Raw genomic sequence first — 16,897 nt, forward strand, 5'->3', positions numbered from 1 at the left:
CTGAATTGTATACACCAAATCCAATCGTCCATTGATCAGCCCTTAGCGAATACGTTACCACACAACTGCAGGGAACGAAATCGGATCGCCGAGAATAAATTCGAAATTCTATACATACTTGCGTATAACACATAAAGGAAAATGTCGGATGAAAAATCAGGTAATTAATATGTAAGAAGTTAGTAGGGTTTGGCTAAGCAGAACTCATTAATATCATGACCCGATGTCAGGTTAACAGTTAGGTGTGTATTATTGTCGTTAACCTAAGTTATGAACATGATATTGTGTGACTTCACAGTGTGACTACTGTGTACAGTAAGGCCTTAGATACATGAAGTTATGTGCATTGTGTTGTACAGTACTCAGTAGGCCTACGTTAGCATTAACATACTGTAGTGTAATAAGGGGTGGCGAGTCAAGCCAAACCAAACTTGCAAGTCATAGATGTCCTTGCAATGTTCACAGACTGCATTGTACAGTGGAGTTGGCTGTAACTGAAACAGGTTGTTTATTTAAGAAAAAAAGTTTGCGTCCAGTAAAAAAACCTTGCGTCCCGATCAAACATCAATTACCTTCATTGTATGAACTACTGTACATACTAATACTAGTCTACTGTAGTGTAGTATCACTGCCTATACTTTGTGAATGTTATACAAAATATATAGGGCAGATGGCTCAGGGCCTTAGCTTCGCTGTTTGACCGCTTTTACTTCCCTACTCGCCAACTCTGTAGTAGCTCCGTGCTTTGACCTTGCAGCGATTCCAACAACCAACTCTTCAAAAATCCCAGTAACCTACAGTGTGCATATCTCTCTCTAAATTCCACAGTTTACTGTACTACTGCATACATGCCTGTTCAAGCTTCATTTTCAACTACACATGCGCAGATGCTTAAAACCTGATCCAACATTTATCCTGGGCTCTTTGCAAGCAATCATCATTTTGAAAACTACAGTACGCCTATGTGAATAACTTTTTACGCAATGTTAATTAAAAAAATCAAAGTCAAATGTTATGAAGTACAGTAGTTTACACACAAATTTTGCACCAAATTAAAATTTACTGAAGCATTTGGTTAATTGGACCGTGAAAATATTTGCAACAGAAACTACTGATGGTAAGATTGAACATTTTACATTAGCAACTCTGAATGCAGAGAGAAGAAACATACTGTGAGCTGAAATATCCTTTTCAGGATCAATCTCAACTCATTAACATTTTCTGATCAAAACAATGATTCAAATATTACGCAATAGTCTCAGAAACAATTCAAGTGCATCTTCGTACCAGGAGTGATTGTTGTCAAAAGGTATACGTACTGTATGTGACAAGGCCTAACGTTATGATATTGGAGTGCACACATATGATACAGTAGCCTATACCGCAAACTTCACTATCTCTACACAGGGGAAAGAAACGTTGCGAGTAATTCTTAAACATCATACTCGGTGTTCATTGACCACTACAGATGCAAGAATGTTTCCAGACAATTGATAAAGACTATTAGCCAATCAAATCACGGGAATTTGGGAAAGCATCATTGTCTATTTTTAGCATGAAAATCTCTGTAATGGAGTGTTGTTAACCCTGTACCTTGGAGTTGATTCTTATGATATTTATTTTCAAACAAATTTAATGATCTGTAGGAGTAGGAGAATTTTTGGTTCTTGTCAGAAGAAGTTGTAGTTTTTGAAAGAAATAATGAAAGATGTTCATTCAAAAATGTGTTTTGTTTTGTTTTCCATTGACATAGTAATGAGTGTGTACTTGGGGTTTGTTTATCCAAAAAACAATGTTTGCATCCGCTGGCCGCAAACAATTTGAAGATTTTGGGTCCCTGGCAAAAACATTGCATCCGGTTGCAGAATCCTGTGTTCGTGACAATGCTGATTTATAGAGAGACAAATGAACAACTTAACAGGAAGGGGGTCTGTGTGCATCTGACTATATTTACAGTTACTCTCTTGAGGCTGTATGCTATGTCCCTATTACATAATAGAAGTGAGCACCTGGGGGGGGGGGGGAATGCACACCGACATGCCTCATTAAGATAATACTCTTATACCGGTGTTTACACGGGTCCAAAAATTGGGAACCGGGTATTTGAGAGCCGTTACTCGTAGGGTATTCGGGTACGCGAAAAAAAATTGTTTACCATTGTTTACATATACTAAATGAATAATATTCTCTACTGACAATGTTTTCATGTTCAAATGGGTGTAAGATAAGGTATAAAACCTTCCTGAATAATTTTGATTTGCTTTTGTTTCTTTCATCTAATTTGTTAATAATTTCATATAATTAACATCACTACAAACATCGCACTGCCGCAGCTGCTTATGTTTGCTCTCCACATCTATTGGATCAGACCATATAATTTATATCAAATTTAGCTCTTAAACAGTTTTTTACTACTACTATCTACTATGCAGGCCCAGGGTTTGCATTAGCCGCAGGATTGCAAGATTCCTGCATTTTGATTGCACATGGTATAAACGTTTAGAAAAAGCCACTTGCGATAATTACTGTAGTTTTTAGTTATCCCGTCTATAATCCATTTGTAACATTTCGTAAATTTCCTTGTCAGTTGTTCCTTCTATTCATGAAATAAACGAATGAAAAAATAATAATTGTGAGAAGTCTTTCCAATTCTTCCACATGGTAGCATAACACCACACTAAGTCAATGGGGAAATCTAGCCTAACCATCTGTTTATTCATTGAGATCGTGATGCAGAACAGATAGACCATGGAATACTTTCATTCTTACTGTTATCTTCGACCTCATGGTAGCCTAACACCACACTAAGTCAATGGGAAAATCTAGCCTAACCATCGTTTTTGCCCTGGGCAAAAAAAATCACACTTTGTGTAGGATTCAGGTATTAAATTAGGTATCGCGTGCAAACACAGTCAGGGTTCTGCCGCTGCCGGTCGGCGCCGGTCGGACCCGACCAGCACGCTGAATTACCGACCACCACAATCTGCCTGAGTGACTTTTCCGACCGGCACTTATTTTCGATAGGAACTCCAAAAAACAGCTCCATAGCCGGAGGGTCGAACGTACAGAAACAATCTGTTTGAGACTAGGGGAAATCCAGTTCATAACTGTTCAAATTTCAAAATATCCAACACATCACAGTGTCATACTTAGTAAAAATTACCAGGGTTCCGCATTCCAGACCAATGACTGTTTTCCGTTTCCAACTCCCTATCGTACTTTTGATAGTTTCATTTATATCTATTTTTATCGCGCGAGACACAGGCACTATCCAGCTATCTAGTACACATACGGCCGTTAACCTTCGTAGCGGGTGAATTTACATCATATTGCATTAGGCACGACCAGCGCACTCCGCCTCGTAGTGACTATACGTGACGGCTACACAAACTAGTCAGCCACGTGCACGGTGCATTGCTATTGCTTTTTAGTATACTTAATAGGCACCACCGGCTGGTCTGTACTCTGGTGCTCCAGATATTTGTCCTAACATTTTTCATTAATTATAAAAAATTCCAGATATGATATCTCATTTCAAAGCTGTCTACATGTGGCTCAGAATACTCGGGAAGGGCCGTTTCCGGCCATCTGGGGGGTTTCCAAAACCCAAAATTTTCTTGTACGCTCCGCGCCAACCGATGGTGGCGCTCCGCTTAGATAGTCCTGCCGGCACTCAATCCATCCTGGGCAGAACCCTGGTAACTTATACAAGTAGTGACGGGAATGCACTCAGGCATGCCTCATTATTCTACACAGTCTTATACAATTTTAGTCACAGCATTTATGCAGTCTTATACAATTAATGACCTTGAGCTACAGCATCACTGTGACTAACTGTACTGTATGCATGTACAGTAGGTGGTTTGAGTATGCGTTCGTGTGTACTGTGTACTTGGTAGTATTGTATTTCCAGCCTAGCATTAAGCTCTTTTGGTAATTCAATGCAAAGGTGGACATGACTACCCTATTTTTAAAATTTTAATATGTAAACAAATTCTGTATCCAAATAAAGCCTAAAGTGTGACAGTTATAAGATTAAATTTTTGTTTATAAAAACGTTGATGTTTACACACTTTTAAAATAAAATAATTGAAATGGATACAAACAGGCCTCGACAAATACGGTCGCCAACTCGCCACTGGCGAGTAGAATTTTGCGACTGGGGAGCAAAAAAATGCATTACTCTGGACATTTTGGCGAGTGGCTCATTAGGTCACTGCCTTTATACGATAGGCTTACTATTAACTTGTGAGCCAATCAACAAAGGCCTATTGCCTAATGTTACACATGTATAATAGTAGTATTATCAAGTGGACTGTTACAAGTAGGTCCTAAAGGAACAGCTCTGTTCACCAGCTCGAAACTAATTTGATACTATATCACTCGAGGTAAACGATGCACGATTGGTGTAACCAAAATGGAACCTTAGATAAATGCTAAAGACAACTCAAACAGTGGTACTGTACCTTGTTGTGTGTACGATCGGTACAAACGAAAACAGTGAACATTGTCAGTAGGTTAACCACAATGGCGCTATACGGTCTATCTGACATGTCAATACTTGTAAAAAACATTGTATCCCAGTTTACAAGTCAGAAATATGAGGCATGCAGTAGTTTCGGCTTTTGTCCAAAAACTTTCAGCTCTGTTACCAAATTGTTGACCCTTATTATGGCCAGCAAGGAAAGACTAAACTTTAAATTCATGGGGGGTGTTGAAGAACTTGGGAGGATGGCTGATCATTTTAGTACTTTGCTGCTAAATGATTAGAACAACCCAGATGGCTTGTCGCTAGAAGAAAAAATGGAGGAAATTCAAAGTGAATTGGCTCAATTCAAGACTCAAGTCAGTGGCAAAAATATTCCATTTGGTCCCCTATTCCAGCTTGTAATCCAGGAAGGCTGCAACTTCCCTCTGTTGTCTGAATTTTTTGATAGTTGATTTTGCCAACTGGTGAGTTCTGCAGCTTGTGAAAGGGGTTCTCAACTCAATATAATCAAAACTTCACACAGAACACTTCTCTTGCCCCAGACTCTAAGGGTTTAAATGCAAAGTTCTGGGAATGGCCCATCCATAACAAATTTCAACCCTATCACAGCATTTGACAACTTGTGGTAAGTTGCCAGCAATTTAACGTTTTGGCGAGTAGAATTTTAGCCTCAGTCGCCAGTTGGCGAGTAGTTTTTAAAAATTTGTTGAGGCCTGATAAGAAATATGGGGAAGCTATATACTTACATTGTGACGTAAGGGACATTTCAGTGGCTTTTATTGTTTCTGATAATGACAAGAATGACAACTTTATGAATCATGTTGGCTTTTTGTTATTGCTACAGTATGTATGCCACACTTTATAATATGCAGACAAAAGCACTGAAATGGTCATTAATCACGGATTAATCATGGATTAAAGGTTTGTATCAAATTTAAAATGTTATTAGTGCATAAATGTTAGAAAATTTACATATTGAGCAGTGCATCATTCAAGAAATACTTGTATATATATTGAAAACCTTGTAAACATGACATCTCAAGTTAGGAAGCATGGATACTCTTCATACATATGCATGTGGATGCATTATATTAAGTAGAAGAAGTCAATTGTTTTTGGTTTAGGTCAAAGGTCAGGTTTGCAAGTGTAAACATTTAAATGAACGAAACTGAGTTTAAACGTACTAAAGAATTACTGTATCTTCTAATCATTTTAACGTTTGCAGACAAGCAATGCAACGTTGAAACACTGCAGCCTGTATTGCTATTATGAGCATCCTTTTACAAGTTTTACTGAATTTGCGTAAAACTGAAAGTTTTACCGAAAAGATTACTTGCTGTATGCGTACTAGTCTTGGCCAAGTCGTTTGTAAAACTCTTTTTCTCGCGTGAAAACTGTACATGCCTCAGAGTCTGTTTCTGCCGATCACGAATGTGCCTGCCCACTGTATTTTACATGCCAGAGGATCTGTCTGATACAAACCTCTTGGACATTTCTCCAAAGAGGGGCTTGAACTTACCCTGTTTAATATACAAATTGGAAATAAACTGTTTCGGTCGTATCCTACGCGTGTGTTTTTGCATTAAAAATCATGACAGTATAATTACCTACCCATTGCCATGTACTGTTGTCTTTTAAAGGTAGTCCCTTCAGTATATGAGCTGTAACAAAAAGCCCCTGCCCTATTGTCCTTTTTTGGTTGTTTTATTATTTAAAATAAGTAGATTCCCCCCTCCACCCTAAACCTCAAAGACATGTTTATTTTAACATACATCTGCAGCTCCATGATCAGTATCTGTGTCATCTTCAGAGTGTATTTAAACAACCACTTTTTTTGTTTCTAGGAAATCCTCCACATAACCCAGCTTATCCACCTCCTCAGCAGGGCAGTTACCCAATGCAACCAAACCAGCCAGGGGGAGGGGCACCACCTCCATACTACCAGCCTCCAGCTGGACAGCAGTATCCTCCTCCTGGACAGCAGTATCCTCCTCCTGGACAGCAGTATCCTCCTCCTGGACAGCAGTATCCTCCAGTCGCTGGACAGCAGTATCCTCCACAGGGAGGATATGTTGCAGCTCCACAACAACCTGGGCAGGTACTGTATAGGGTAGCATACTACTGTACATGTATGTAATTACCCCATTGACTACCACACTAAATCATAAAAAGGTACTGTATAGGATAGCATATATACTACACATAATTGTCCCATTGACTAACACACTAAATCATAAAAAGGTATTGTATAGGGTAGCATGCTACATATATTTACCCCATTGACTAACACAGTAAATCATAATAAGGTACTGTATAGGGTAGCATACTACATATAATTATTCGATTGACTAACACTGTATAAGGTAGAATACTACATATAATTACCAGTTGACTAACACAGTAAATCATAAGAAGGTACTGTATAGGGTAGCATACTACATATAATTATTCGATTGACTAACACTGTATAAGGTAGAATACTACATATAATTACCCGTTGACTAACACAGTAAATCATAATAAGGTACTGTATAGGGTAGCATACTACATATAATTATCCCATTGGCTAACACACTAAATCATAAAAAGGTACTGTATAGGGTGGCAAACTATATTAATTACCCCTTTGACTAACACAATAAACCATAATTTAGGTACTGTATAGGGCCGCATAGTACATATAATTACCCGATTGACTAACACAATAAATCATAAGAAGGTACTGTACTGTATAGGGTAGCATACTACATATAGTTGCCCCATTGACTAACACACTAAATCATAAAAAAGTTACCGTATAGGGTGGGTAGCATACTCCATATAATTGCCCCATTGACTAGTTTAACACACCAAATCATAAAAGTAATGTGGTCACTACAGTGAGTCTAGATAGAAGTGCTCACTAGTGCTAAATCCTACCCAGTGCTGGTTAGCCATTCAGTCTGGAAATAAAAATCAACAAATTGCAGTAACTTAGGGCCTATTACACCTTCTCAGCAGATGTATTCTTGTCGCCTCCCCTCCTCCCCCCCCCAACCCCATGATCAATGGTTGGTGCAATTTCCAAATTTAAGCTTATACCACTCTATACTGTACTTTCATATCAATGCTTTAAAGCACTCATACTGACAGTATGAACAGTTCCTACCTTTATCTGATTCTAATTAATGGTTTTACCACTCTATACTGTCCTCTCATATTGTGCTTCAAAGCACTTGTAGTGACAGTTTGATATGTACAGTACTGCTGAATACATACTATAAAATACAAAGGCTTTAAAGGACATGAAAGACCAGTTATAAGGGGGGAGGCCCAGGGGGAGGCCTAGGGGAGTAGGACCAGGGGGGGGGGAATTATCCCGACTCAGTGTAGTGCCGCAGGGCACAATATATACGAATATATTCAAAAAGCAAAGATTGAGTATTAGCTTCCTCTCAAATTCCAACAATAACTGTCAATACAGTAGAACAAAGACATGTACATAACCATGTAAAGTACAATCCCTAATTAAAACAAATAATTAATTAACACAGTGGCACTTCAGCTGTAGTTTATATACTTCAGTACAGTAGGTGACAAAAGGTTGTTCTCATTGAAAATGTTAAAGGATTACGTTACACAAGTGGTTGGCCGAACAGCATTTTATCTGGTCGTTGGGGGGGGGGGGGTGGGGGAATTTTCAAAGTGATACAGAATTACCAATATGTACACCTTAAGTACATCGGAGGAGAGACGTGTAGTCTTGGTGAAAAAAAAACACCAGTGTTGGGCCAGTGAAACTCCCCTTTGGGTGGATCATAGGCCTACAGTACCACTTACATGTAGGCCTACCCCTTCTTATATCTCAATATAAATCAGTATCTCCGCAAGTTATAGAGGGTGATACCCATTTATCACTTCACAGTACAGGTCTCTTTCGGGCTATTTTTAGTAACAATGTAATCCCGAATTAGGATGTTACAAGTTATGTCTAGACATATCGAATTGGAAGAATCAAAAACAGAAGGAGAGAAAATTTGCTCATCGCTGATGATCAGAGAACCCTCATTAAGACAGCAATTTAGATGGATATTCAGGTGGTTGGCAATGGGACTTTTGTATGAAGGGAAAACAATGCCCCCTCCCCCCCCCCAAAAAAAATGTAATTCCATTCTAGAGTACACATACAGGTAGTTGCACTTTAATTGTGATAATAATCCACACCAGTTTCAAGCCATACAGCAAGCTTGGAGTCACCCCCCCAAAATATACCCAGGTTTTGTAGAATACCTGTACATACATATTCATAAGAAAATTTCAAATGTGACTCTCATGGTCTCAACATATCATCAATGTATGTCAGTGACTTGAGATGATGGGGGTGGGGGGGGGTGGGGGGTGGGGGGGGTGTGTGGACTGACTGCACAGGGGGATTGGGATACTGTACTTACTGCACAGTTTCATATCTTCACTTCACTTCATCAACTCCCCTGTCTCCTCGCAACGACTGCACTAGAGCAAGTTTACTCTGTAAGTATGTGAATCAAGAGTTTAAGATATTGGGTGATGACCTTCCGAACCGTGTAAGGTCCTGTAAGTTATAGCCCAAAATGACCAGTGCTGTTGTTTTCTCGTCCGCTCATAGACTGTGATTGTCCGCCAGACGCAGATCCAGCCAAACGACTACCTGGGCTTCGCCATCTTTGTCACCATCTGCTGCTGTCTGCCTTTTGGCATCGTTGGAATCATCAAAGCTACGGAGGTAAGACATAGACAGGAACAATTGTATGTGGTCATTTTCACAATCAGTGGTGTAACTTTTGTACACTCAGGGCCAAAATTTCAAACACCATATATATTAAAATTTTTACTAACATCACATGTTAAAGGGTTCAAATTTTTGTAACTTCAACTTTTCGGAGCTTAAACATATACGTTTATGGGTGTAATTTTTCGGTGACTGTATGACTCTAGGAAACTTTAAGCAAAAAGATATATTTTTAAGCAACCATATTTACACAGTCTTAAAACAGTACTCTGTTTCAAGTAAACTTTAAAATGCTTATCATTATATGTTACTTAAAAATGAAAAGGATTTGGCAGAAATTTTTTATTACTATTGCAGATATTTCCATGTTAACTGAAAATTTATTGGAAATCAAGGATTGTTTTTCTTAATTTTAACTTTAAACTATTTAATAAAAAGATAAGGCCAAGTCAAACACCCTAAATAATGTCTCCTCTCAGAGGGCTAATATCCAATCCAAGTTGCACAAAAATCCATGCAGTTTTGCAAAAGTTGGAATTTTCCCACTTACGCGTTTCGGAGGTGACGTTAACATTTTACATGTGTTTCGGAGGTGACAAAAATGTTTACAAGTTGTTGTAAAGGCTTTTTTGCTAATTAACAAAGAATTAAACACTTAAACTCAATGAATATTCATAACATCTTTAATCAAACACTGATTTAAATAAAAAATATCTCTGCCAAGTAGCAGAGAATGTATGTCAACTACCTGTACAACTAGTGAAACAAGTGATGAATACAGAACACAGAATACAATAGTTTTATGTTATAAAAAATAGGTAAATGTCAGGTAAAGCAAATAAGGGCATTTAAAAAGCAATTGAAAACATTGGGCTGAAGTCTCTTACTGTGGCACTCATATTGCAAATGATTATCTCACATACAACATATTGTATATACCTTCAGTCTCTTTTGTTTCGGAGGTGACGCTAAACGTTTACACAACCCAGAAGGCTTGATTCATGCTAAAACACATAGAACTTACCTTGGAAAGTATGAAAAACATTAGAAGGATATGTTGATAATATTTTAATGGCATTCATGATACTAGTGCTGTGACTGCTTTTGCTGCCATTCATGATAACTTGGAGACAATACTGTATCCATTCAAAATCACTTGGTTAAATTCACAGTTTTGGCTAATTGCATATGAAATATTATACCACAAAGAAGTGATTAACATTGCGTAGCCATTAGCCATTCTGACTGCTAGTTACAGTACATGTTGGTTACACTTTTGGCAGTGAAACTGACTGTCACATTCCTGTAACCTTTTACAAATTTGAAGAGGACATTCAGTCAATTATTCTGGAAAAAACACTTCATTAACATGACCTAACCACATTCTATCAAAGTGTTAGTGAAAAGTTAGGTAAAGACTTGTCAAAAACTGCATAAATGATGGGCTAAAATCATTTAACAGCAGCTTGGCCTTGTTCACATTTAAGAATGCACCCGTACTTCAAGTCCTCAAGGGAAATTAATTCCCTTAGTGTGAACACTCCTTTACTCATACTTCAAGTCGGCATGCAGTCTTAAGAATTTATCCTACATTCTCAGTAAATGTGATGTGAATGGTCGGAGACTTAATGGTGACCCGAGATTTCCGATATATCAAGTTGCTATTGGGTGGGTAGTACGTACATGTATGTGTTTGTCAGAGCGTTGCCCATCTTAACAGAAACACTACCAAACCATGCTATTCGTGAACCCATTTCATTTTCTTTGAACCAATTTGACCAACACTGCAGAAAAGATGCGGTAACGGTTGTGAGACAAAAACAAACTAAATGACAGTCCACTTAAATCTACTGTTATAACCTTAAATTCATTGTACGCCGTACTGACAGATTTTTGAAGAGGCCAAACTCTGTAATTTGATGGTTATTTCAAAACGGATGATTTTGGGTTCGGTTGCTATGGAAGTTAGTAAAAGGCTAAAACCGTTACGTCTGGCCTGGCCTATAATGAAGTTGCATTTACTAGCTTACTGTATACAGATACAGTAGACCTTAACATTAAATGCCTTTGATGTTAGATTAGCCTCAAATGCGACATCAAGCAGTAAAACACTGACTAGCAATATCGTTTGCTCATCCACTGAAGGGTTTGGAAGAAATTCAAATCTGGGTTAAAATGTTATGGTAATGCCAGTATGGAGTTGTTTGAATACAGTTAACTGTTTATGTGCGATGGTGCCGTGCAGTGGTGTACGGAGTAGTATGTACTAGTACAGAACATAAGACAATGGCAAAGCACAGGGGGGGGGGATGTAAACAGCTGATATGACCTTTATACGCCTGCGCAGTATATTAATCTCGCAAACAGACGAAACTTAGTCGTTCTGAAATGTGAATGCTTCTTGTTCTTAACTAGTTTATCCTCCTTGCGGACTTAATATCAATAATCGCCCAGGTTGCATTCTTAAATGTGAACAAGGCCTAAGAGACCATCTGGAGCAACAATCTAGAGTTAAATGAGTTTTCACTCTATAAAGGTTAGTTGTTTGTAATTGGTTGTTAAAGGCATTGAAGACTCTCCCCAAACCGTGTGCGGCCATCTGAAAAATGTAACTTTCTGTTCCTTGCAAGTGACGTTTTGTTCGTGTCGCTACAAAATGCAGACAGTAATGAAACGTGATACCTTGTTATCTTTAGCTGGACCTGAGATGTCCATCGCTGTATCGTTTGTACAATGTGCTGTGCTGTAGCTGTACTGACTATACACTAGTGTCTATTAACGATGGTAGCAAGCTGTGTGTGTATTTTCTGGGATCAATGGTGGTGTCTAACACTTCTGTTACACCTCATCGAAACTAGGTCAGATTACCAGCATCAGACGTTTCCTTTTGCACCAGTCTTCACTCTTCACACTCTTTAAGAAAAGGGAGGGGAATTCCCTATTCAAATTTTATGTATTTTTGGGAAATCTCTTTTCAGACAATGTGCTGTGATGACAACAGCTCATTAAAGAAGCAATAAGATTCTTTCTTTTTGCTTCAAATGTTACAGCAGCAGGTCTACATATTGTGAACAAATATTCTGAACTTTTGTAGGATATTTACCTGGACCAAATAGTAGAGCCCTCCGTGGTTATAGTGGGAATCATGCAAATTAATGTGTATACTGGTACAGGTCAACATGGTGCAAAATTAAACCTGTGAACATGTACTCAACAGCACTGTAGAACTCACAGAAGGTAACATATAACTGCAGCACAAGATATATGCACTAGTAGAATATTTCAGAAATATGCTCAAACAAAGGGATAGTTCAGTATATTACACGTAAACAATCAATGTCACCTCCGAAACGATAGCAAAGACCACAGGCAGATTGAGCTAATATCTGATAAATTTGTCCCATGTTAATAAAGTTTTAAAAACTGCATGTTTGGTGATTGTGATCTTTTATGGACAGCACTTCATTGCTAATCGATCATTTCATTCAAGTTTATTAATAGCACTAATGTAAGCAATGGTACACTATCTCTTGTCCAGAAAGGGGAAAAAGTGGCAAAAAAACACATATTTGTAATTTATTCATCAACTGTGCATGTGAGAGTTTCATTAATACTTTGTTCAGTTTGTTACAGTGTTTTCTAAGGTAGATCAAGTCATCCATTAGCATATGATGGTACACAAACAGCAGAAATGTAAAAAATGTAGTGTTAACAATATTGTGTCACCTCCGAAACATTAATTTACAGTTTAATTCAAATTTAACATAATTAATAAAGGACCTTTTAAAAGATATTATCATACTGGTTGCTACACCTCTACAGAATTACTGTAATATGAGTTTTAGCCAAGGAAGATGTTTATTGGATCAGTAGAGATCAAATTTCCAACTAACCTGTTTCGGAGGTGACAAGGTGTTTCGGAGGTGACGCATGTTAACGGAAAGTTAAGAATCTCCCAGAAATTAAAACGACTGGTCATGTTGTACAACTTTTACTCAAATATTACGTTAGGGGGTGAGGTATATTTTAATAAGTTCAAAATGGCTATACTATTGTTTACATAAATCTTGGACTGAAGAATGCTTTGTTTCGGAGGTGACGGAAAAGTTAACGGAAAAGTTAACATTAAATTTGAAATTAACACAATTATTTTAAGAATTCCAAATGAAAGATATTTTTTGGCCCAGATATTAGACACATTAGTTATTGTAATAATGCAACCTTACTTAACAAAATTTACACTGCTTAAATAGAACTTAGTTGCAGTCAAACTTAGGTACCAATTGTTAACGGAAAATGTCACCTCCGAAACGGCAAAATCTAGCCACCGTTCCTTGGAGAAGGAAAGGAAGGAAACCTGGGGAACACAATTGCATTTTAGTTTGGACACTTGTTGATAATATCAACCAAATAAGAACTGGAAAATACCTTCCACCAATAAGTACAGGCTCTGACAAAAACAGGGTAGTTGAGAGTGTACGGCTGAACTAGCATATTTTAAGCATATTTATGGCCACCAAATCAACCTGAAGAAACCGAGAAAGTTCGTTAAGCTACCCAAGGTAGACTTCACTTAGGATGGTCAAATGGCAAAAAATCTAAGAATTCTGGTATTTGGTCACTGAGTTACAAAGCAATAAGTGCCAATATTGGAAGTTAGTACACCACTGATTGTGAAAATGACCATGTATGTATGTATGTATGTATATGTGTGTTTGTATTAGGGCTGTGAGTTTTCGTTTAAAGACCTAAACGTTTAAACGGCCGATTTTTCGTTCGTTTGAACGTTTAAACGTTCGCGAATATCGCGAGAAAACGCCGAGTATAAAGGCGTGGGGTCCAGGGAGCCGCCCTAGGGCCCTGGTGGGGCGAAGACCCCGGAAAAGGAAAAGGAATTTTTTGCGTGTCTGGCGATAAAAAAATTCGCAGTTGAGGATGCAAAATACTGACAACTTTTTGAATTTAAATTGTCACGAAGCTGATGAAAAATTTTAAATGACAAGTTATAGTAGCTGTATTATGTTATAAAATGAAAAGAGATTTAATCTGTTTCACAATCTTTAAAAAGTTACAAAAAGTTAAAAAAAGTTTAAAAAGTTACAATCTTTAAAAAGTTTAAAAACTTACAGAACCTCCGATATTATGAAACAAAAAACGTTCGGCAAAGCCCCGTTTCTAGAATGCCTAACAATGAATAGCGCGCACTAAACGTACATCAGTTTACAACTGCAGTACGGTTTAACCTAACTTAAATACTACGGTAGGATACTGTATATGTGCCCAGAATTTTCCCAGGTACCTCGCCAAACAACTGCGCACTCATCCCCTGTCTAACACCTGTTTGTTAACATTTTTGGCACGTTTCCAAGAAACGTTTCATAGAGTATTCCCCATGATACACGAGGAACAGTTCATACACGCAGCACAAGATATCAAGCTATGGTCATCTTTATGAAAGAAAACCTTGTAATAAAATATGTTTTAGGCCACACGGCATGATTAACTAATGCTTAACATTATTTCCATGTTCTTGTAGAAAACGTCAAGTTCGCAAAATACAATTGGTTGTGTTTTTGTAGTTACGTGAGATCCATAACACACGAGGTGGTTAGGCTATTTGTTATACACTTAACTGTGGTAGGACATTATTTTTTCCGTATTTTTGGAAATTCTAGAAAATATTTTCTCTTCCCCCCCCCCCCACCCGCTTAACACCAGATGTGGTCTTACGGTTTATTCATAAATGGGTGTACTAGAGCCTTGTTTACATGACATTAGTTGCATTTAGCACGATTTGCCAGTTTCGCGTGAATTTTTCGAAAGTGTTTTGCTTGATCTTTCGTAAAATTTGAAAGGTGTACCAACTTACTTTTTGTACACAATTGGTAATTTCTCTACTGATTTTCAGAGTTTATTTTACGATCTCCAATGGATACATTTCCTTTGATCATATATTTGAACAACTATTACCAAGTCGAGTATTCGACCCGGTATTGTCTGGTCGGAGAGTTCAACGTGATGGACAGGGATTGTAATCATTTCAATCGAACATGCATTGACTGGATTATCTGCGCCGCCGCTGTCGGCTCGATATAAAGTACACTTGTGCCGCGAATCAGGAAAATAAACACGGGAATTAATACGCGATTTTTGCCAATAATTTAATTTTCAGTTGATATAGTTTCGTTTAAATGTTCATAAGGTTTTATTAAACGTTTAAGCGATGTTTCGTTCGTTTACACGTTTAAACGTGTAAACGGCACAGCCCTAGTTTGTATGTATATATATATATGTGTGTTTGTATGTATATTAGATCCTCCTGCAAGCAGGAACTCGCAAAGAAGCCTGATTGGCTTATCAAAGCCGCAAGCTGACCGAAGTCAGTCTCTTACATTCATATTTAACGTCCATGATTATGAATTGTTAATTGTCAACAACTCTGTAACTGGACGACATACATTATTCTGGGAGTGACTCGAACCGGGGACCTTATGATTGAAAGGCAGCGGCGTTAACCACTGAGCTAACACTCCGATTAACAGTACTTAGCATTAAACTTCATTCCAGTTGGATGACGACCTTAAATGTCCCCAGGAATAGTGCTCATATATAGTTGACAGGGTTGTAATGTCTCCCCTCCTAGCAGAGGGTAGTCTCCCCTCCTAGCAGTAGGGTAGTCTCCCCTCCTAGCAGTAGGGTAGTCTCCCCTCCCTGCAGAGGGTAGTCTCCCCTCCTAGCAGAGGGTAGTGTCCCCTCCTAGCAGAGTGTAGTGTCCTCTCAGATTCCCTTTTATTTCTTAATCGTCATTTAATCCAAAGCATCATAAATTTCTGAAATTTGTTTTTTTAAAAGCAATGAAGGTGCTTTCTGGCTGGGCACTTGTGAAATTGTCGAAAGCGCCGGAACTATACTCCTGTAATCCCTGACGAAACTGACCGTCTATTCATGAAGGGATTACGTCGATTTAAGTTCGCCTAGACGCGTCGGTAATCCCAACGGTTTATAAGCCACAAAGACTTCAGGTTGGGGGGATAAGAAGCCCCTGTGAAACAGATTTTACTTTGCAACACACCCGCTATAATTGTGCAATTTCCCTACATTCTATGCAGCAGTATAACACCAATTAGCTGTCTTGTATCATGTACAGTGAGAAGAAAATGCTGGTCTCGGCTGGATCTGAACGATGGAGTACGACGCATCCCTAAAAGGCTATCATAATAAATCTATGATCGCGTGGGGGGGGGGGGGGGCTACTTGGACCGCTTACTAAATGTACATTGTAGGCCATAAGGACTGTGCACCTTTCTAGAAACACAGTATACTAAGTAATAGTCACTAGTTATATGGTGGTCGTAAGGGGGTCCAGACATGTGTATTTCGATGTAGCCGACGCTAGTTGCAAAGCCAACTCATTCTGAGCCTGTCATGGCAATCACCAGTGCCCTCACTTTGTAGGTACCAACAGGACTACACTCCCTGGTGTTTCGTCCGCCCAAAGAAAAACACCATACTGCCAGCCGCACTTGGACACTGTGTATTTGGCATTTTGCAGACAAACACAGTCCTAGTTTGTCCATTGTCTCTGTCTCTCTCCATCTATTACACCACCTTGGTAAATACTATTCAGCTCCGTACAAGGCCTGGCCTGACTGATTCTATCC

General features: G+C 38.5%; 1 protein-coding gene across 2 annotated transcripts in view; it reads left to right on the forward strand.

Annotated features, from left to right (window-relative positions):
- The window catches only part of LOC139983570 (uncharacterized), a 21,025-nt gene continuing 4,128 nt past the window's right edge, over window positions 1-16,897 (forward strand). For both annotated transcript variants that reach the window (XM_071997215.1, XM_071997216.1), the window contains exons 1-3: window positions 1-160; window positions 6,334-6,587; window positions 9,114-9,230. In XM_071997215.1, coding sequence (XP_071853316.1) covers window positions 142-160; window positions 6,334-6,587; window positions 9,114-9,230 — 390 coding nt within the window. In that variant the 5' untranslated portion in view covers window positions 1-141. The remainder of the gene's footprint in view (window positions 161-6,333; window positions 6,588-9,113; window positions 9,231-16,897) is intronic.

This window comes from Apostichopus japonicus, chromosome 16 (assembly GCF_037975245.1).
Source record: "Apostichopus japonicus isolate 1M-3 chromosome 16, ASM3797524v1, whole genome shotgun sequence".
Classification (NCBI taxonomy): Eukaryota; Metazoa; Echinodermata; class Holothuroidea; order Aspidochirotida; family Stichopodidae; genus Apostichopus; species Apostichopus japonicus.